The sequence below is a fragment of the Staurois parvus genome, unplaced genomic scaffold, assembly GCF_062004578.1.
Source record: "Staurois parvus isolate SC_StPar_1 unplaced genomic scaffold, SC_StPar_1.0 ptg000312l, whole genome shotgun sequence".
NCBI classification, from domain to species: Eukaryota; Metazoa; Chordata; class Amphibia; order Anura; family Ranidae; genus Staurois; species Staurois parvus.
This window is the reverse complement of record NW_028318108.1, coordinates 743550-765513: the sequence shown is the minus strand read 5'-3', so window position 1 is coordinate 765513 and position 21964 is coordinate 743550. Positions and strand designations below refer to the sequence as shown.

General features: G+C 41.9%; 1 protein-coding gene across 8 annotated transcripts in view; it reads left to right on the top strand.

Moving 5' to 3' along the window:
* The window catches only part of TRIP12 (thyroid hormone receptor interactor 12), a 179965-nt gene that overhangs the window by 95737 nt on the left and 62264 nt on the right, over positions 1–21964 (top strand). For all 8 annotated transcript variants that reach the window (XM_089683501.1, XM_089683500.1, XM_089683505.1 and 5 more), the window contains 7 exons: positions 887–982; positions 9118–9266; positions 9447–9482; positions 17039–17134; positions 17228–17320; positions 17428–17589; positions 21783–21851. In XM_089683501.1, coding sequence (XP_089539627.1) covers positions 887–982; positions 9118–9266; positions 9447–9482; positions 17039–17134; positions 17228–17320; positions 17428–17589; positions 21783–21851 — 701 coding nt within the window. The remainder of the gene's footprint in view (positions 1–886; positions 983–9117; positions 9267–9446; positions 9483–17038; positions 17135–17227; positions 17321–17427; positions 17590–21782; positions 21852–21964) is intronic.

The window sequence follows — 21964 nt, the reverse complement described above, 5'->3', positions numbered from 1 at the left end:
ACCCTGGGTGTACACAAGTTGGTCAATCAACTTGTATATAACCAGCCTGTCTGGTTTTTCCTGAGTGATTAGTGACGCTGGATAAAGCTGGCAACACTAATCATTGTGTTCTGCCATCAAGGAAGGCTCCCAGCTGGCAGAACACAATAGTGCTGCGGTCAGTGTTGAGGGAATCCAGCATTGTTTCTTCCTTTCGCCTGTGGTGGAAGGAAAGAAAATGGAATAATCTATTGCCTTCCTAACACTTCATAAGCAATTACAGTATTAGTTTTTACATAAATAAAACCTGACAATTGTAAGCACAGCTTGTTCTATTGAAAACAGCTGTACTGGTTGGATCACAGGTGAAAATAAGAGAACCTAAAGAAAACGAATCATCACATATAAAAACTTGTTAATCAATTTATATAATATACTGTATGTTTGCTTTTGGTTTAATCCTGCTTTAAAGCCATTACTATTGTAAAGCACTTGGTCATTTGAGCAGCCTAAAGTGCTTCTCAATGACAGTTACCACTGGCTAGTAATTTTAGATCATCAGGGTAGGGTAGTCAGAGCAGTGAGTCATCTGTTATTCATCATTGTCTAAATCATTGGGCAAAAACATGGGATTTAAAGAACGTTCAGTTGTTTTTAATTTCAAGTAATAGCTTAGTTACAGGTTTTATTTTTGCAACAGTGTGATTCCAAGCACCCTAGTTCTGACATTAAAGGAGAGCAGACAGTATAGGCATTTTTAATTCTAAATATTGAATCTGATCAGTTATAGAAGTTGCTTTTTGTAATGATTATTGAATATATACAGTGCCTTGGACTGTAGCTTCAGTGCTTCCAGGATGATCACCTTCAAATATTCATTTATATCAATATCCTCAAACTCTTGCAGCTCTTCTGGAAGCGCGTGGCCTCCCCCCTCACTTATTTGGCCCCCTTGGACCTCGCATGTCTCAGCTCTTCCATCGGACAATTGGAAGTGGTGCAAGTAAGTTTTTGGTTTTTTTTTTTTTTTTTTTTTTTTTGTTTTTTTTTTGTTTTTGTTTTTTTTTTTAAGAGATTGGAGGAATTCAATAAAGCAGCTCTTTTTTTCTTGGTATGGCCACTTTAAATAGCGTGCACCTACTTGGGTAAAGCCTTGTGACTGTTTGCAAAGTTTAAAGCCGCATGTACACATGAACTCACCTAGTCGTTAAGCTCTCATGGCAGCAGAAAAACGCAAAACGTGGCAAAAACATGTGTAAATGCAGTGCCGTGTTTAGCCCTTAGATGTTTAATCACTTGATTTGGCCAGAGTATTTTTCATTGACTTAGATCAGTGGTTCTCAACCTTCCTAATGCCGTGACCCTTTAATACAGTCCCTCATGTTGTGGTGACCCCCAACCCTAAAATTATTTACCCAGTAATTATAATTCATGAAGTGTCGTTTTACCTCCAATACTGCTGCTTTCAGCACAGTAGCTGCTTTCAGCACAGTAGCTGCTTTCAGCACAGTAGCTGCTTTCAGCACAGTAGCTGCTTTCAGCACAGTAGCTGCTTTCAGCACAGTAGCTGCTTTCAGCACAGTAGCTGCTTTCAGCACAGTAGCTGCTTTTAACAGAGTAGCTGCTTTCAACACAGCAGCTGCTCTTTACACATCCAGAAATATGTGTTTTCCGATGGTCTTAGGCGACCCCTGTGAAAGGGTTGTTCGACCCTCAAAGGGGTCGCGACCCACAGGTTGAGAACCACTGACTTAGATAAACCCTGAAGCGCCAAACGCGGCTAGCATTTAGCTGTGTTTACATGCGCTTTGCTGTGTTTTTTGGCCCAAATGTTCCTCTCCTAAATGTTAGTCTGCGTTTAGGAGAGGAACGTTTAACTGCCCCCTAAACTCTGGTAAAAGCCTATGTGTACATTGACACATAGGATTTATTGAATTGAGTTGAGGGGCTTTGGTAAAAAAATGCCAAAAGCTCCTAAACTCATGTTTAGGTGCAACGGTGTATAAGAAAAACCCGCTCTCGGAACTTAGACTTTAAAATGATAAAGCAGCTTGCACATTAAATAGGCCAACAGTTACATAAAATAATTGCAGCGCTAATTGTACATATAACTTGAAGATCCAAAAGATTAATAATAAATTATACACAGATGATAGCCAAGTCCATGTAGGATTCCCAGATATAGATAGTAATGGGTGCTTAAGAAAGAGCATTCCAGTCCAGAAAGAAGACAGTCACCTTGCAACCAGTTTTCAATTGAAATCACTTCCAGAGCAATCAACAAAGATGCTTCTCCAAATTAAAGTTCTGTGTAGCAAACTGGTGCACAAGTCAGTGACACACTTCCTGTCCTGGGGGGTTCCACTCTATGGAGGAGTGATGGAGCCATCCCTGACTGGTTGCAGTATCAGCTGGATATATTACACTGCTTATGCTGGCCGACCCTTTGGGCAGTCAGACCTTACGGTAAGAGGCCAATTTATTTGGATGGAAGGTGATGGTCTTCTTTCTGGACTGGAATTCTTTTGTGTGCACCAATTTCTATCTATATATCTGTGTATGATTGTTATTAATCTTTTGGATCTTCAAGTAAATGTACAATTAGCGCTGCAATTGTTTTATGTAAGAAGCAGCAGCGTACATGAGGCCTTAGAATCTGTCGCTGTGGCTGCAAGTTTACAGATGAACAAACTGGAGGTAGTTAGACACTCCTCTGTATTGTCCTACAGGAAGACGGCAGTACTCGGAGTGGGGCACTTTGTGCTGGGAAGCTGTCGTGAATATGACTGCTTCCCACACAGGGCTTACTGGTTGCTATGATTTTTGGCTTCGTAGCAAGCTACAACTCTTTCCCAGCCCCATTCAGCTGCTGATTGGGGGATCCCTGGATTGACAGCTGAAAATTAGTTTGCCTTCCATGCTCTCACAGTAACTGCTGAGCTCCGTGATCTGCGAAAGAACGGACTGTGTATGCATGGGTAGGAAATGAAGATGATTGCTCATTCGTGAGGTGCTGGGGCCACTCATCTTAAGGAATGCCCAATGGGAAAAACAGTTTGAAAAGTAAACATTATTTTACAATACAAAGTATTGCATGTTTTACTGTGGAAGTTGTAATGCATAGGGGGTTTAGTTACAAATGTCATTGAAGGTGAATTGACCCTTTCAGTAAGTTTGGGATATGTGATCTGTTGCCATGATACTGTCTTCTGCACAGTTGACAGTGTACTAGCTAGCAAGGAGCTGAACATGCACTGAGGACAGGGTCTCTTTGATATGGACAGTCCAGCCTCAGTGCCATCCCGCTCCATGCGTGAAAATCATGTACCTGTTCCCAGTGGATATCTGAATGTGTCGCCCACACTGGTGGAAATCTAAAGCGTGTGTATTACCGTCTTTGATTTTTGAAGAATTTTGTTCTCATCTATATGCTCCTCTGTAGGTACAGTTGGTATTTAAAGTCTAATTAATTTATTTATTTTTTGCATCTTATTGTCCAATACTGTCATATATTATAATTAACTATAATAAAAATATAATCTTTTAATTGTACAGTACAGGACACAGGATTTGTAGTCCTAGACCATGGGTTATATACTGCTACCTTCTGGTAATTGAAACCCCCCCCAGTGCACTGTCCTAATAACTCTAACCATTCCATGGGACTACTCTTTATCTTAATTGTACTGTACAAGACACAGGCTTTATATTCAAAGACCCCAGGTTATAGACTGGTACCATCAGATGATTGGACACTGGCAAAGCTTTTGGGGACCCCTGGGCATTTTCCTATATCCCTACCCCACCCTGTAAGTCCTCTGTTTTTTGCTACTGTTCTGTGGTGATGGACCTCTTCTACCTTACGGAGAAATTGCTTTTTCATTTAAATTGTTTATCAATTACTATAATCCAACTATTTGCTGTCTTCCAACATAAAAATAGAAGCAAGGATCTGGATCAGTGCAACTTTGGTAAAACCTTGGGAACTGTACCCATACCTCATTCATTGGGGGCAGATCAGGCATGGGAAGAGCTTGTTGAGAGATGTATCTAAAGGATGTTATACTTTTTGATCATGCACTCTCTTATGCTGCTACTTTCTGCTATATTTTGTATTGATCCACCTATATATCCTATGTTTTACCAGCCTGTATTTGTACTTAAATGTATACTCCCACTGTTGTAGCATCTGATTGGTAAACGGGAGGGAAGGGATTTTTCGGGGTTTTGAAATTGATGGTTTGTTGTGTTTTTTTTGTTTCTTTACAAACTTTCAATAAAAATTGTATTTGATTTAAAAAAAATAATAAAAAAAAAATCACGAAGATTTTCCACGAGAGTTCTGGACTCTCATGGTGTCCCCTTTCAAGGCGGTTTCATTTGCACAATTGTTCAAAGCCTCTCCAGCAAAACATCTGATTGGCATGGAACAAATATGCGCTGTATCTTGACCTCCCTATGCTTCTGTCCAGCCAAGCAAGGAACTTCCTAGCTTGGTGTATTTCCAATCCAGCCTTTATAATGGACACGTTGTATCTACCAAACCTGTGAAAGGCAATCATAATAGATGCTATCCGCTTAGGCTGGGGAGGAGTGTTGGTCTCTCGCAGTTCAGGGAACATGATCATCCAGGTAGTCAAGCTCTCTATCAGCATCTTGAAGCTTAGAGCAATAAAAGTTTTTCTGTACCACTCCACTTCTGTACCCCCTCCTTTATGGACACCCAATTAGTCATACAGCACCATGGCCTTTATCAATCACCAGGGTGGTACCAGGAGTCGTGTAGCTCTGAAGATGTCGCAACCTGAACCAAGAGGGCTGGTCCCTTCACCCCAACATCTTGAACCTGATCGTGGATCTTTCTTACATCAAAATGTGGAAAACCTTATCTCTGGGTTTTAAACAAGTTATCCATTAGTGGTCAGAACCAAGGATCTTCTAGCACTGGCATTGGATGCTCTGATAATGCCCTAGAATCAGTTCAGTCTAGTCTGTCTTTCCTCCAGTGCAAATTCTTCCACAAAAACAAGACAAACCAGTGGGTTTTTATTGCACCAAACTAGCCCAGAAGAATCTGGTACACAGACATACTCAAACATCTAGGAGATGATCCCCGGCTGCTTCCAAACCTGTCAGATTTGCTGTGCCAAGGCATTCTTTTCCATCCTTTACAGTCACTGGTTTTAACAGCTTGGCTGTTGAAGCCCAGAGCGTGAGGGACAGAGGGGTCTCTGAGTCTGTCATACTTGCTTTTGCTAAAAGCAAGGAAATCCTTCTTTGTCTGGTTTGAACAAAGGCACTTCAATTCCAATGACTACTCTGTACCTTGCATTCTGGCCTTCTACAATCTGGATTTGACCAGAACTTGGCCTTAAAGCGGAGTTCCACTCATCCTGTCAAAAAATAAGTCCGCATCTACAAAAACTGTAGCTGCTGACTTTTAAAAAAAACAGCCACTTACCTGTTCCTCGGTCCCGTGGTGTGACCCTCGACAGCGCGTTTCACCTGCCGTCCTGGAGGCCGACATCTTCAGTGTGGGCACCCGGCTGTGACTGCTTGCGGCTTCACAGCCGGGTACCCACTGCGCATGCGCGAGTAGTGCTGCACTTCATGAATGGTCCTGTAGTCTTCTGGGACCTGTCGCGTGTCCCAGAAGACTACGGGGAGGGAAGGAGGGGAAGACACCTTCCGTTTCCAATCGCCTAGGAGGTCCGACCGCAATTGGGCGCCGGTACCTGTGAAATTTGGGTACTCGCTCCCCTGCCCCCCAAAGGTGCCAATCCTTAATAGGGAGCAGTCCTTAAAGCGGAGCTTCCCCTATTGGGTGGAGCTCTGCTTTAAAGGATAAGTTCATCTTCCATAACCTGTTACAACCATATTCAGGGTGTACCATGTTATGAATGGATCGACCCCTACTCCCCACTTTGACAGCTAGTGGGGGATCTTCTCCTCCCACTAGCTGTCAAATGTTTTAAAAATGTCCACGTCTCTCATTCAGTCCTCTGTGAATGGGAAAACTACAAGTCCCGACAGCCTTAGCAGCTGTTGGCTTGTAGTTCTCAATGTAACACATTGGTGCTGTTGAGCATTGTGGTAGTTCATTGATTCTTCCTGTCAGTATATTTGCTTGCCAGTACATCCCCATCTGCTGATTGCTGGTGCAATGCTTTACAGGCTCCTGCAACAAAAAATAATACATGCAAATTTTTTTTTACCTGCAAAAAAAGTGCATTTATTTTTGTCAAAAGGTGAACTGGTCCTTTAAATACTTCCTAAGTGCCAGGTTTTGGCCTTGTCCATTCTTTTACTAAAACATCTGGCTTTTCTTTCCCTTGTATTGACTGTTATTAAAGGTGTTTCTCGGCTCAAATCATCACTACAGCACCCTGTGCATCCTTGGTTTCTTTAGGGCAGATAAAACAAATTCAGATCCCACCTTTTGAACCCATTCGGCAACTCCCCTTGGATGCGCTCTCATGCAAGGTAGTCTTCTTGGTGGTTATCATGTCTATTAGACTTGTCTGAGTTAGCACCTTCTTGTAAGGAACCATTGCTCATTCTTCACAAGGACAAAGTAGTCTTGCACCCAAGACCCTCCTTTCTTCATAAGGTGGTGTCAGCCTTCCACCTCAACTTTGTCTGTCCTTTGTGCCCTGCTTCAAAACCCCCAAAGGAGATTGCTCTTCACTATCTGGATGTGGTCAAAGCCATCAGTCTACCTCAAAGCTACAACTTTTATCAGGAACTCTTTACCTATTTGTCCTACCCTCAGAACCTAACAAGGGACGTCCTGCCTCAAGACCCACCATTGCTAGGTGGATAAGACTACTCAAGAGCTTGTACCGTAAAGAATAAAGCATCCCCTGCTCAAATCTGTTCTTACTCTACCAAAGTTTCTATGACATTCAAACATCAAGCTTTTATTTTCCAGTTTTGTAAAACCACCACCTTGTCTTCTGTTCATACCTTTTCAAATTGTCTCAGGTTGACATCTAATCTTTTGCAAATGCAGCTTTTAACTGCAAAGTTTTTGCAGAAGCAAGCTAAGTTGGGTCTGTTGACCCTTGATAATGTTGGGACGGTTGGCACAGTTTTGTCTTGTTGTTGCTAACTTGTCCTATTTGTTGGGGATGTCCAAGGATCCATGAATATGAAACCTGTGGCCTGTACTGTACTCAAAGATACGGAAATTTTCACAGATAAGTCAATTACTCATTGCTATGAAAATGAACTTAATCCCAAAAAAACCTTCACTGCATTTCAGCCCTGCCACAAAAGAACTAGCTGACATCCTCTCAGTGATTCTCTTGTTAAGGCTGGAGATCACTCTGTCATGCTGATTTGAATTAGAATAACAGACTGGAAGCTTTAAAAGGAGGGTGGTGCTTGAAATCCTTGTTCATTTAACTATGGTTACCCGCAAGGAAACATGTATAGTCATCACTGCTTTGCACAAAAAGGGATTCACAGGCAAGGATATGGCTGCTACAAAGATTGCACCTAAATCAACCATTTATCGGATTATCAAGAACGTCAATGAGAGGTTCAAGAAGAAAGCTTCAGGGCATCCAAGAAAGTCCAGCAAGCACCAGGACTATCTCCTAAATTTTATTCAGCTGCGGGATGGGGGCACCACCACTGCAGAACTTGAGGAACGGCAGGTGTGAGTGCATCTGCATGCACAGTGAGGCGAAGACTTTTGGAGGATGGCCAGGTGTCAAGAAGGGCAGCAAAGAAGCCATTTCTCTCCAGGAAAAATCAGGGACAGACTGATATTCTGCAAAAGGTACAGGAATTGGACTGCTGAGTATTGGGATAAAGTAACTTTCTCTGATGAATCCCCATTCTGATTGTTTGGAGTATCCAAAAAATAACTTGTCCGGAGAAGAAAAGGTGAGTGCTACCATCAGTCCCGTGTCAAAGGAACAGTGAAGTATTCTAAGACCATTCATGTGTGGGTTGCTTCTCAGCCAAGGAAGTGAGCGCATTCACAATTTTGCCTAAGAACACAGCCATGAATAAAAAATGGTACAAAATCATCCTCCGAGAACAACTTCTCCTCCTAACCATCCAAGAACAGGTTGGCGACGAACAATGCCTTTTCCAGCATGATGAAGCACCTTGCCATAAGGCTAAAGCGATAACGAAGTGGCGGCGGGAACAAAATATCCAAATTTTGGGTTCATGGCCAGGAAACTGCCCTGACCTTAATCCCATTGAGAAGTTGTGGTCAATCCTCAAGAAGCAGGTAAACAAACCCCACAAACTCGACAAACTCCAAGCATTGATTGGTCTATCAGTCAAGATTTGGCCCAGAAGTTGATTGACAGGATGCCAGGGCAAATTGCAGAGGTCTTGAAAAAGGTCAGCACTGCAAATCTTGACTGCATACATTTCATGTAATTGTCAATAAGAGCCTTTGACACTTATGAAATTCTTGTGATTCTACTTCAGTATACCATAGTAACATCTGACAAAAAGCTCTAAAAACACTGAAGCAGCAGACTTTGTGAAAACTAATATTTGTGTCATTCTCAAGTTTTTGGCCAGGGTTGTACATTTTGTCCTCCCTGCAGGTCCCAAGAAGGGACATCCTGCTTCCTCTTCCACCATAGCAAGGTAGCTCTAGCAGCTGTTTTCCAGAGCTTATGACATCAAGGACAGGATTCCTCTCTTCTCTATAAAGGTTCATTCCACCAAATACAGTACATCCGTGTGTCTTGGGCTTTTCAGAATCAAGCATCTGTTTTGTAAATTTGCAAAAATGCCACCTGGTCTTCTATTTATTCCTTCTCAAAATGGGATCTCCAGGCCTCTGCTGATTGGAGGTTCGGCTGCAAGTTACTCTTTGGTGCCATAGATAAGTAATAGCCACAACCTTTGTCACAGGCTTCCTCTAACTGTTGTGTAGTGCTGAGGAGAGGAAGTATGTCTAACCAGCTCTTGGTTATGAAGTACCTTGGACAGTGTGGTCTAACTCTGGTGCCTGAAAGTGAAGGTTATTACAAGGTCTATATGACTATTTTTGTGACCTTACTGGGCTTTAAGTGGCTGCTGTTAAATGTTTTGAGGCTGGTTAAGTTGAGGGCGGTGCAGTTCTATGGGCATATTGAGGAAATTGTTTTGCTTTTCCTGCAGGCTCCAAGGCTCAACAGCTGCTACAGGGTCTTCAAGCCACAGATGAGAGCCAGCAGCTTCAAGCAGTCATTGAGATGTGCCAACTGCTGGTGATGGGAAACGAAGAGACTCTTGGAGGATTCCCAGTAAAGAATGTAGTGCCCGCACTGGTAAGATGGAAATTTGTTCATTTAAGCTGCATGTCTTTTTAAAGTAATATTTTTATATAGGACATTCACTTCCCCTATTTATATCCATGCACAAGCTTTTGTATGGAAGAAGTGGGATGTGCATTTGTTGCAAAACCATGCTGTGCATGTTATTTTAATGTGCTGTTCTGTCCTTTTCAGATCACTTTGCTGCAGATGGAGCACAACTTTGACATTGTAAGTACTTCAAAGCCAAGTGTGCAGAAACGGCACCTTTTCGTATGTTACGTTTTTTTTTTTTTTTGGTGTACCTTTTTGAAAAAGCTTGTGCTTTGCTTGAGGTGCTAAATGCAGACTTTGTTCCACATTGCACATAGGTAAATGCAGATTGCTATGTTTACAAGTATTAACTCTGAAGTCTCTCTTCACACTTTTGAGTGTTTGTGTTTTGTTTTTTTTTACCTTAATGCATTGTCTGTATTGGGGTACAAAAACTTTCAATGCTCCCTCCAAAGTCCCCCTTATACTTATCTGAGCATGATCTTGAACCAACGATGTGCATGCGAGCAACGGCTCTCTCATTGGCTCAGAGACAGTAGCGGGAGCCATTGGCCAGTGTCATGCAACACTGTACCTATATGAATTTTTTAGCATTTGTTTGAGACCGATAAAACTTTATTTTGGTGGTATTTATTCACCACTGGGATTTTTTTTTTTTTTGCTACATAAATGAAAGTCCCAAAATTTTGAAAAGTGTTTTTCTTATAAAATTTTGCAAATCTTTCTTCATAAATCTTGGCCAAAATGTATTGTTATCGTTTTAGTAAAAAAAAATAACCCAGATTAGTTTTAGTACCAAAAATTATAATTTTTCAAAACTTTTTAACATTTTTATTTTATTTAATATTTTTTTTTTTACATACTGTCACCCTAGCAGTACAGTGACACTGTACTACTTGTGGGGGGTGGAAGATTTTTTTTTTTTTTTTTACACTGATTGCTTTTACACCCATAAGGGCTGTAAAAGCAATCATTTCTCCTCCTCTCTTATAAAAAAGGTGCAGCGCTTATATATTAAAACATGCAAGATATCAAAAATGCAAGGTTATATCCCTGCAAACCGCAGGCAGGGTATAGTTATTATACTGCCCCTTATAGTCTCAAATAACACACAAATATATAGTTCACAATCTCCCAGTGGGTGAGGTGAAGGATCAGATGGATCTCTATTGACACACGGTGATAGCCAAAAAGGTGATGTATGGTGATATCCAAAACTGGTAAAAGATTGTGCACTCACCAGATGCACAACCAATATGCGCATGTAAGAGATAACCCCTCTCAAGGTATGGTTCCAGGACTCATCAAAGGCAAGATCTGGTCAATCTCTGCGATGTGGACCCTCAGCTGTCATGCATGGCTCTGTCCCCTATAGCTCTTTACTCCGCAGGTAGTTGGAAGCTCACCAGAGAGCCCAGATCTCTGTAGACGCAGCAAAAGCGAGTGTCTATTGTGTTGAGAGAGAAGTGGTCATTAAAGCTCAGGCTTCCCAGGCACGAGCGCAGGCAGAAGCCCAACTAAGATCCCTTGTCTCATTCATATCAAACCACATCCTCTCAGAAAGTGCTGTGCATTCAAGGGAAATCCTTTCCCTTTGCAAAACAAATGGAAAGGATTTCCCTTGAATGCACAGCACTTTCTGAGAGGATGTTGTTTGATATGAATGAGACAAGGGATCTTAGTTGGGCTTCTGCCTGCGCTCGTGCCTGGGAAGCCTGAGCTTTAATGACCACTTCTCTCTCAACACAATAGACACTCGCTTTTGCTGCGTCTACAGAGATCTGGGCTCTCTGGTGAGCTTCCAACTACCTGCAGAGTAAAGAGCTATAGGGGACAGAGCCATGCATGACAGCTGAGGGTCCACATCGCAGAGATTGACCAGATCTTGCCTTTGAGTCCTGGAACCATACCTTGAGAGGGGTTATCTCTTACATGCGCATATTGGTTGTGCATCTGGTGAGTGCACAATCTTTTACCAGTTTTGGATATCACCATACATCACCTTTTTGGCCATCACCGTGTGTCAATAGAGATCCATCTGATCCTTCACCTCCCCCTACCCACTGGGAGATTGTGAACTATATATTTGTGTGTTATTTGAGACTATAAGGGGCAGTATAATAACTATACCCTGCCTGCGGTTTGCAGGGATATAACCTTGCATTTTTGATATCTTGCATGTTTTAATATATAAGCGCTGCACCTTTTTTATATGTGAGTTTTTGGAGGTTTTTTGGTACCTTTTGTGTTCAGCAGCTTGGTTACCTTTAGCGCTCACTTATACCTATTTTTACAGCATCTCCTCCTCTCTGGCTGCATTCTTGCAGCCATTGAGAAATACTGTGCGAGCTGTGATTGGTCACAGCTTGTCACATGGTACAAGGCTGTTGTGAATAGCCTTCTACCATCTGATCTCTGTGATCATTCACAGATTTCACATGTAGTATGCAGTGAAGTCAGAAGTGACATCTTGCTTACTACTATTCATGTAATCACTGATTGGCCAATCAGTGATCACATGATCGGGACCTCACACAGAGGTCCCGTACAGCGATCGGTGTTCCGCTGTATCCGGTGGACACAGCGGGCATCGGATCGCGGTGCTGCGCACTTCCAGGGAGCACGCACAAGCGGGGAAGCGGTAGGACATTTATAAACGGACACGGCCAGTGACAGATCTGTGTATCAGCCCCGTTGCCAGTACTATGAGACCTGCTGTGTGACCAATCACAGCAGGTCACATGACAGTTGTATACAATAGATGGCTTCCTTTCATGCCATCCATTGTATACAACTGTGTCTAGCTGTGAATGGTCACAGCGATCACATGCACAGGCTGGGCCAATCACAAATCATCTGTGTTATGTGATTAGCCGTGGCCAATCACAACAAAAAAAAAAACATGAATTAATCGATTTCATTCAGTTAAATTCTTGCTTTTAGCAAAGAAATTCTTTACTATAAGCAATCAATTTGTGCTAAGAAAAAAAAAACTGTACACTTCCCCAAAGTAGTACAATGTTACTGTGGTAACATTATACTTCTTTGGTCATAGTGCAATATGAAAAATAAATCTTAAAAGAAATAAAAAATATTTTTTTTTCTCTTTTTTTCCCCGTACTGTCACCAGTCAGTGTCCCTGATCACCACCACACCAGTTATATGCTGACGCTGTACTGCATTGGTGACAGTATGAAAAAAAAAATTGTGAAAATACTTTTAATTCCTTAATTTTCCTAAAAATTTACAAAACAAAATAACTTAAAAAAACTTGCCATGCCTCTTATGAAATACGTTGAACTGTCTACTTTGCAAAAAGGGGTCATTGGGGGATATCTGTACTGTTATGACATTTTTGGACCTCAAGAAATTAGATTGGCTGTCAGTACTTCAGGATTAATCAATTTTCAGATACATTCCATAGTTTTGTGAACTCTAGAACTTTCCTACAGACTAAATACTGATTTGGGTTATTTTCACCAATGAAATGTAGCAGAATACATCTAAATTGATGAAGAACAATTATTTATTGCAAACTTTTATAACAGAAACAAAGAAAAACGTGTGTTTTTTTTCAAAATTATTATTATGTTTATTGTATCAAGACAAGTAGATTGATCTGAGGGACAAGTAGACTGGGACCCCAACTTAGTCTCTTAGACAAGTAGTTTTTATAAAAATTCCGTACCCCTAAGGTTAAAAGAATAAACTGTTGCTCTACAGTATTTGAGTGTTTTGTTTTTTTTGTTTAATTATTATTATTTCAGGTACTTGTATAGCGCAGTCAATTTACGCAGCGCTTTACAGATATATATATTATACATTCACATCAGGCCCTAACCTTCAAGAGGCTTACAATCTAAAGTCCCTAACGCATTCATGCATACACATACTAGGTCTAATTTATACAGGAGCCAGTTAACCTACCAGCATGTCTTTGGATTGCGGACCGGAGTACCAGGAGGAAACCCATGCAGACACAGGGAGAACATTCAAACGTCATGCAGGTAGTGCCGTGGTTGGAAGCATTCAAACAAACGACCCTAGTGCTGCTAAGCGATAGTGCTAACCACTTAGCCGCTGTGCTGCCCGTTTTTTTTTCTTAACAAGAAAAAAGCCCTCACTAGACCCCACCAATCTTAACCTACGACTTATGTCCTTACTCCCCTTTTCCTCCAAACTCCTTGAACGCCTGGTCTACAACCAACTGAGCAACCACCTCAATGAGAAAAACCACCTTGATCCCCTTCAGTCTGGATTTCCCTCTCGGCACTCCACTGAAACTGCTCTCCTCAAACTTACAAACGATCTACTAATGGCCAAAACCAATGGAGACACTATTCTGTACTCCTACTCATGGACTTCTCTGCTGCCTTTGACAAAGTGGACCACTCCCTCCTCCTAAAAAAAAACTCTACTCCTTTGGTCTCCGTGACTGGTGTCCTTCATTGGTTCTCATCCCACTGCACCTTCAGTGTCCCTTACAATTCTGCTTTCTCTTCTTCCTTTCTCTGTCTGGGTTCCAAGGTTCTTTTCTGGGACCCTTCCTTTTCTCAATCTACACCTCCTCTCTGGGTCAGTTGATGCCTCCCATGGATTTAAATACCATTTCTGTGCTGACACCAAGATTTATCTCTCTACCCCTCAGCTCACTCCATCAGTCTCCTCATGCATCACTAGTCTACTAACTGACATATTAGCCTGGAGGACACACCACCTCCTGAAAATTAATCTATCCAAATCTGAGTTTATAATATTTCCTCCCCGACGTGCCCTTCCACTGACTTCTCTGTCAAAATCAATGGTTCAGCCACCAACCCATTCCCACATGCCAGAGTGCTAGGTGTAATCCTGGGCTCTGAACTATCCTTTCAGTCCCACATCCAATCTCTGTCCAAAGCTTTGCCACCTCAACCTCCGCAGCATGTTTAAGATACGCCCCCTAACAATGACACCACAAAGCTTCTAATTCACTCCCTGGTCATCTCCCGCCCTGACTACTGCAACTCCCTCCTTACTGGCTTGTCTTTGCATAGGCTATCCCCCCTCCTGTCCATCATGAATGCTGCTGCCAGACTCCTCCACCTTACCAACCGTTCAGTATCTTCCCACACCTCTTTGCCAATACATCCACTGGCTCCCGCTCCCCACCAAACAACCGTACATGTATTTTGTCCATTGGCCCATCCCCCACAGTTATTTACCTTTTGTATCTCTTGGTCCTCCCTCTTGGATTGTAAGCAGGGCCCTCTGAAATCCGCCTGTATTAATTTGTATTGTCTGCCCTTATGTTGTAAAGTGCTGCCGCTACATAAATCCTGTATAATTATAACAAAAGACCAATTTTATGAATATAAATACAGTACAGTAAATGCAGCTTACATGGTCCAGAAATAGAGCAATAATTGAGCTTCAAACAATTGGCAATTGGTACTGTTAGGTGTATGACTGACAGATTATCTACATCGTCACAAACGTCAGTATTCACACATTTTAAACAGTGGTATTTCATGCCTGCATCTTCAAAAAGTCCCCGCAGCTTTATCATCCCTTGATATATAATCACTAAGATGATTCCTCCACAGTGACAGCTACATAGTGCATGTCAAGGATCTTAAATATTCTAGTTCTCCAAAAAAAATACTTTCTCAAGTAGAAGCCCCTGCATACACTATATTGCCAAAGGTATTGTGATGCCTGCCTTTACATGCACATGAACTTTAATGGCATCCCAGTCTTAGTAGGAGTTAATATTGAGTTGGCCCACCCTTTGCACCTATAACAGCTTCACCTCTTCTGGGAAGGCCGTCCACAAGGTTTAGGAGTGTTTATGGGAATGTTTCACCATTCTGCCAGAAGCGCATTTGTGAGGTCAGGTACTGATGTCCGTTGAGAAGGCCTGGCTCATAGTCTTTGCTCTAATTAATCCCAAAAGTGTTCTATCAGGTTGAGATCAGGACTCTGTGTGGGCCAGTCAAGTTCCTCCATGCCAAATTTGCTCATCCATGTCTTTATGGACCTTGATTTGTGCACTGGTGCGCATTCATGTTGGAACATCCTCTAGTGAAGATAAAACGGATCCCTGGAGCAAATTGCTTTTGAAGTGCATTCTGTAGTTGCAGGTAGTGAAATTAAATCGATTTGGGGAGTGCAAATTCAGCCTGCAACGTTGAAAGTTGTTTAATCGTCCCATTTAACCAAAACATGTGAAAGGTACAAGACACCTTTAGCTATCTTCAGCCCTGGATCTTGTACAAGTAGTAGCTCAGGGAGTCGTTTTATTATACCACAACGCGGTGAAGGCATGCTGCCCCAAATGTGAGGTCTTGGAAACTGCCAGATCCCATACCTGTTTGTGTTGGTATGCAGTGCTAGTACGGGTAGGAGATACCAGAGAGCCCTTTAGCCCTCTAAATATACAACAGAAGGGATGGGGCAATAGAGGTGTAGCCTCATCACTAGTTAGGGACTGATAACCGTAAGATAATTGAGCCTCATTGTAATAGAGACCAAAGTCAGGTAGTGCTGCAATGTAGTTGGGTTTTTTAAAGCTCGCCATGACAGTTTATGCCTATTTGCTCCCCAAACAAAAGATTGTTGAATATGGAGTACAGTATTTAAAGGGTATATACAAAGGAGAATGCCAACATTTATAAAGGATCTTGGGGAGCAATATCATCCTAAGTCTTATTCTTCCCATACCTTCTAATGGCATTTTAGCCCAAAGTTGAGTTTTGGCCTTCTGCACATCCAAGTACCTAAAGAAGCTGACTCTCTAATAAGTGGGAATGTAGAATATTCCTTAACTGAGGGAAATGGATCAATGGGAATGATCTGAGACTTATCCCAATTTATTGTGAGTCTTGAGAAACTGCCAAACTCTTTAATTGTCTGCAAGGCTGCTGCCAGAGAAGGACCCGAGTCTGCTAGGTATAATAGCATATTGTCTGCATATAGACTTATGGATTCAAGGAAGTCCCCTGCTCTCAAGCCTGTGATACCAGAGTGGGTTCGTTTGGACATTTCCAGTGGTTCCGCTGCCAAGGCATACAAAAGTTCCAATAAAGGGCAACCCTGATGCGTGCCCCGAAAAAGGGGGAACACCTCGGAGACCCAGCCATTTGCCAACACTCAATCATGTCGAATTATTTTTAATCCTTATGCTGCTAGCCTTAGTAAATATTTAGGAAGGTCTATAATGTTTTTAAAATTTGTGTGTGTGTATATGTGTATATATATATATATATATATATATATATATATATATATATATGTGTGTGTGTGTGTTTTTTACACATTTCTTCAGTTACTTCCTGTTTTCTGTCCTAGGCCAAAATGATGTCATACATCCCATGAGTCTTCATTGGCATTTTTTTTTCTTTTTATCTAGAGGAGGGGAGGGGGGCTTTTTCATCTAATCACACCCTCCATGCTTGAGCTAGGGCAGATGGATTCCAGGAAATAAATACACGAATCATCTGATTATACTCAAAATGACAATGACTTGAAATGCTAGGGTGTGTTTTTCAGAGTGATTTTTCTCTAAAGCATGGAGACATGGATGGATAAATTTTCTTTCAAAGTTAACTGTATCTAAGCACCACAAAATGTTATTTGATTCCATTTAAGTCTCACTTTAAAGCAATTGTAGACTAACTGTGAATAGGGGATTTAATTTGGGTTGTATCCATTTTGTTCCATCTAGAATGTAAAGGTGTCTTTGTTATTTTCAGATGAACCATGCATGTCGAGCCTTAACCTATATGATGGAGGCACTGCCAAGGTCCTCTGCTGTGGTGGTTGATGCAATACCTGTGTTTTTAGAGAAGGTAGGGGCCTATTTTGCCTTTCCATATCTAGAATAGGGTGTGCTGGATTTAACATAAACTGCTAGATTACACTTTGTTTGCAATGTGTTACAGTTGCAGGTCATTCAGTGTATAGATGTTGCTGAACAGGCTCTCACTGCTCTGGAAATGTTATCCCGCAGGCACAGTAAAGCCATCCTACAAGCTGTAAGTACCACTATCTGCTACCTATATTTTTCTGCTGCTTTGGTGGTCATCTGAGCTTGTATTTTTAACAAAAAATGCTCACACATTAATGAGTTTTTAATTTACAGGGAGGACTTGCTGATTGCCTACTGTATCTAGAGTTCTTCAGCATCAATGCTCAGAGGAATGCTTTAGCCATAGCAGCCAACTGCTGCCAGAGCATCAGTCCAGATGAGTTCCACTTTGTTGCTGATTCTTTGCCACTGCTGACACAGAGATTGACCCATCAGGTGAGATACTGTAATGTTGTTACTGTGTAGTTGTGTTTAGATTAGGAACCAGCAGTAAAATATAGGTTCTACTAAAGGTTTGTTGAATTTAGGGTTCCTGTAATGCAGGGGTCCTCAAACTTTTTAAACAGAGGGCCAGTTCATTGTCCCTCAGACCGTTGGAGGGCCAGACTATATTTAAAAAAATAAATAAATAAAATTGCTATTAGGAACTCTCTCTCTCTCTCTGCCCCCCCCCCCCCCCAAAAAAAACCCATATACCAGCAATATAACTTTGCCCACACAGAGACCTACAGACTGCACTGCGCATCAATTCAGTGTCCATTATTGCAGCCTCATCAATGCAGTCTGATCAGTGTCCATTAATGCAGCCTCATCAATGCAGTCTGATCAGTGTCCATTAATGCAGCCTCATCAATGCAGTCTGATCAGTGTCCATTAATGCAGCCTCATCAATGCAGTCTGATCAGTGTCCATTAATGCAGCCTCATCAATGCAGTCTGATCAGTGTCCATTAATGCAGCCTCACCAGTGTCCATCAATTCAATGCAGTCTGATCAGTGTCCTTCTCCTCGGCTGTCTGTCACTGCCCAGCGCGGGAGAACTGCAGGCAGCCCCTCCAGAGAGCAGACTCCACCCCTCCATCATTTACTCGCCGCGACGGCCGGATCTACATCCCCAGCACACAGTACTATCACTGGGGGTGGAGCTGAGGGAGAGGCAAAGCCAGTCAGAGCGGTGCTGGTGGAATGAAAGTGAAAGTATGCAGGGGATGCCGCTGTGAAAGTACGCAGGGGGATGCCAAATATTTCAAAACACCCGGCGGCCCGGATAAATGTCCTCGGCGGGCCGTAGTTTGAGGACCTCTGCTGTAATGTATCCAGCACCAGAAAAGAAACTTTTTTTCATTTAAAAGAAAAGATTGTTGAAAATTAAAAATGTGTCTGCCTTTAAATCTTTCCTTAGTTCTAATTTCAGTTTCCACATCTTTCGACATATTTATTGGTATGTTTGGGGTGATATAATTCCTGTTCATGTGCCCAGGGGTAACTTATCCCGGCATCAAGGGATGCTGAGACTTCTAACATGTATGGCTAAATCTACATTTAGTAAAAATGAGCTTTATTTAAAAAAAGACTGTTTTCTTCTACAGTAAAGGCCCACCTGCCAGCAAGTTTGAACACGTTACTATAGTTTGGATAGGTGCAACTTTGGCTGGGTGTGACTTGGTTGCAACTTTCATGCTGCTTGAGTGCCAAAGTCGCACTACATGAACAGAACTGTCATACTTTCTAATTAGAATAAAAATGGTTGCATCAAAGGCGCACTCATCCAAAGGAAAAAAAATAAAAAATCTTTCCTATTGGCAAAAACATCAAAAACGCACTACATGCTATGCTGTATTGCATTTAAAAAAGTCCCTGGCCCTTTCCAAAACACAGCAGCTGAAAAATGCACAGATGTGAACATGTCCCATAGGAAACCATGTCAAATGGACTATAGTGCTTTTCTGCATAATGTACTAAAAATCTCATAGGTGTGAAATAAGCCTAACTGGGACTTGTTGCCTACTTATCATTGGGAAGCAATTTACATCGTGATGGTATAAGGGTGCTTGCTGTATAAACTAGTCGAGTGTTTGCGTTCTTCTTTCAGGTGTTTTGTTTCTCATTCACTTCAAGTGGATCTTTTGTGGGTCATAAAATGTTTTACATGAACAATATACCAAAGCTTCTTTTGGTATCTGCAGGTGCATTTTTTTTTTTTAATCCTCATCTTCTGATTAGGGAGACCAATGGTCTTAGAACCTCGTTCTCCCCAGCCTGTGATGGCAAGCTTTGCAGACCCTGAGGCAACAATGCAGCTGCAAACCAGAATGGTCCCTCTTCCATGCTTCTCTGTTGGAACAAGGATTTGGGATTTGTTGTGTGCAGTCCCTTTTCTCTCATCCTGAAATAATGCATTAGGTATTTCTTAACTTTTGTCTCACCACAAGCATTGTCCCAGAAGCATAATCCTAATGGGGGTTCCCTGCAATAGCTGTGGGAGGTAATCCCATTGAAAGCAGAGAGGCAGACCGCTCAAGCTAACAATTGTGGCTGTTCTTATTTAGTGTGAATGATTGGCTCTGGATGCAGACAGTCTGGGGTTTATTTACTAAAGCTGGAGAGTCCAAAATCAGACTCCCTTCTGCATAGAAACCAATCAGCTTCTAACCTCAGCTTGTTCAATGAAGCTTTGGCAATGAAACCTGGAAGCTGATTGGTTTCTATGCAGAAGGGAGTCTGATTGTGGGCTCTCCAGCTTTAGTAAATCCCTCTGTGTCAAGGGCAGATCATTTGCAGGCAATTGCTCCATGAACCCTCTCCAACACATCGTGTTAACATGAAACAGGCATGCTCCTTTTCTTGACCTACCCATGCTCCTGTCCAGCCTTCGCAATAAGGAAGTTTTTTCCTTCCTTATCATTTTCCTGTGATAAGGAAGGAAAAGCTTTTCTCTATTGCTAACAGATGCTAGTCTTTCATGGTCCAGGGAACATGGTCACCCATGGAAGCCAAGCGCCTCATCAACATCATGGAGCTTAGAGCAATACGAATTGTGCTGCAACACCAGACCCCCTTTTATTAGGACACCCAGTCAGGGTGCAGTCAGATCATGCCATGGCACTGCCTTGGCCTGCTTCAACCATCAAGATGGCACCAGAAGTCATTGAGGCTTGAAGGAAGCAAGCCAGATAATCTGATGGATAGAGATGATCTGATCAGCGTTCCACATCCCAGGAGTGGACAGCTGGAAAATGGACGGTCTCCGCTACCACTGCCTGGAGGAAGAGGAACAGGCCTTCACCTAAGTATCATCAATCTGATCTATCAGAAATGGGTGACGCCAGATATAGATATCATAGCCTTCACATTCAACAACAAACTACCTCTGTCTGTGGCCAGAACCAGGGATCCTCTAGCATTGGCTTCAGGTGCCTTGATGAGTCTTTGTCCTCAGTGCGAAATCTGCCTCATCTGCTCAGAAAGATAGAGCAAGTATGGAAGATTGTGATTCTCATTGCATCAGAACCTAGTATACAGACATGTTCCTAGATTGTAAGCTCGAAAGAGCAGGGCCCTCAAACCCCTTGTGTATTGTATTGTTACTGTCTTGTCTCATGTTCTGTCCCCCTTGCTATTGTACAGCACTGAGCATACCCTTTGGCGCTATATAAATACTGTATAATAATAATAATGTTCAGACTTCTAGGAGACAACACCTACCATCATCCCAACAGGCTGATTTGCTGCCCTCTGTTCCATTCTGCTTTTCAGTCTCTGGCTTTAACCGCACGGCTGTTGAAGTCCAAATCTTAACACGTAGAGCACGGGTGTCAAACTGGCGGCCCTCCAGCTGTTGCCAATCTACAAGTTTCATGAGGCATTGCAAGATTGATAGTTACAAGCATGACTCCCAAAGGCAGAGGCATGATGGGACTTGTAGTTTCACAACAACTGGCGGGCTGGCAGTTTGACACCCCTGACGTAGAGGGTTCGCATTACCAAGTCCATATCAGTATAGATATCCAGCATGATATTTTTCCCCATTGAAAGTGTGTGTGTGTTCAAAATTACCCCAGGCAGCTAGTGGTTAAATAAGACTTTGGCCGCCTTCATATGGACTTATGAAAACAAGCAGCATTTTTTTTTTTCCTGCCAAAATTTTGTATCTGTAATGTTTCATTATGTATGCACATATGTTTGCTTGCAAATGGATTCTACTGGCCAGAATATTTATTCATTCTGCCCATTGGAATACATTTTCGTGTTTATGGAAGTACGCACATTATTTTTTTCCCCCTGTTCAAAAGCTTCTTTCAGAACGTGCCTTTTATTGAGGGTTTTTTTTTTTTTTGTGCGCCTGTAAGGCTCCTCTTTAAATACTCCTGTAAGCATCTGTGTGTGCCACATAGGCAAACATAGAGGTGCTTTTACAGGCAGTTAAATGGCGTTTAAGCTCAGTGTACTTGAGGCTGTATGTGTTTTATACGATTTGTACAGCAATAAACTGTTAGCAGTTCTTTAAAACTTTGCTAGGGTGTCTTCTGGGACATCTGTTGCGTTTATGCTTATATTTTTTTTTTTTTATGACGTGTTTTTAACTAATGCCTAATAAAGGTTCTTTTTCCATTTTTCTTTCTGCTTTAGGATAAGAAATCTGTGGAAAGCACTTGTCTATGTTTTGCACGCCTGGTAGATAACTTCCAACATGAAGAGGTAATTATACCAAGAAAGTAATTATACATTGCTTCTTTCTTTCTTCACCTAAGAAATACTGTACTACAATGCTAGTTATAACTGTAAAATGCTGAATGATATGCTAATGCACA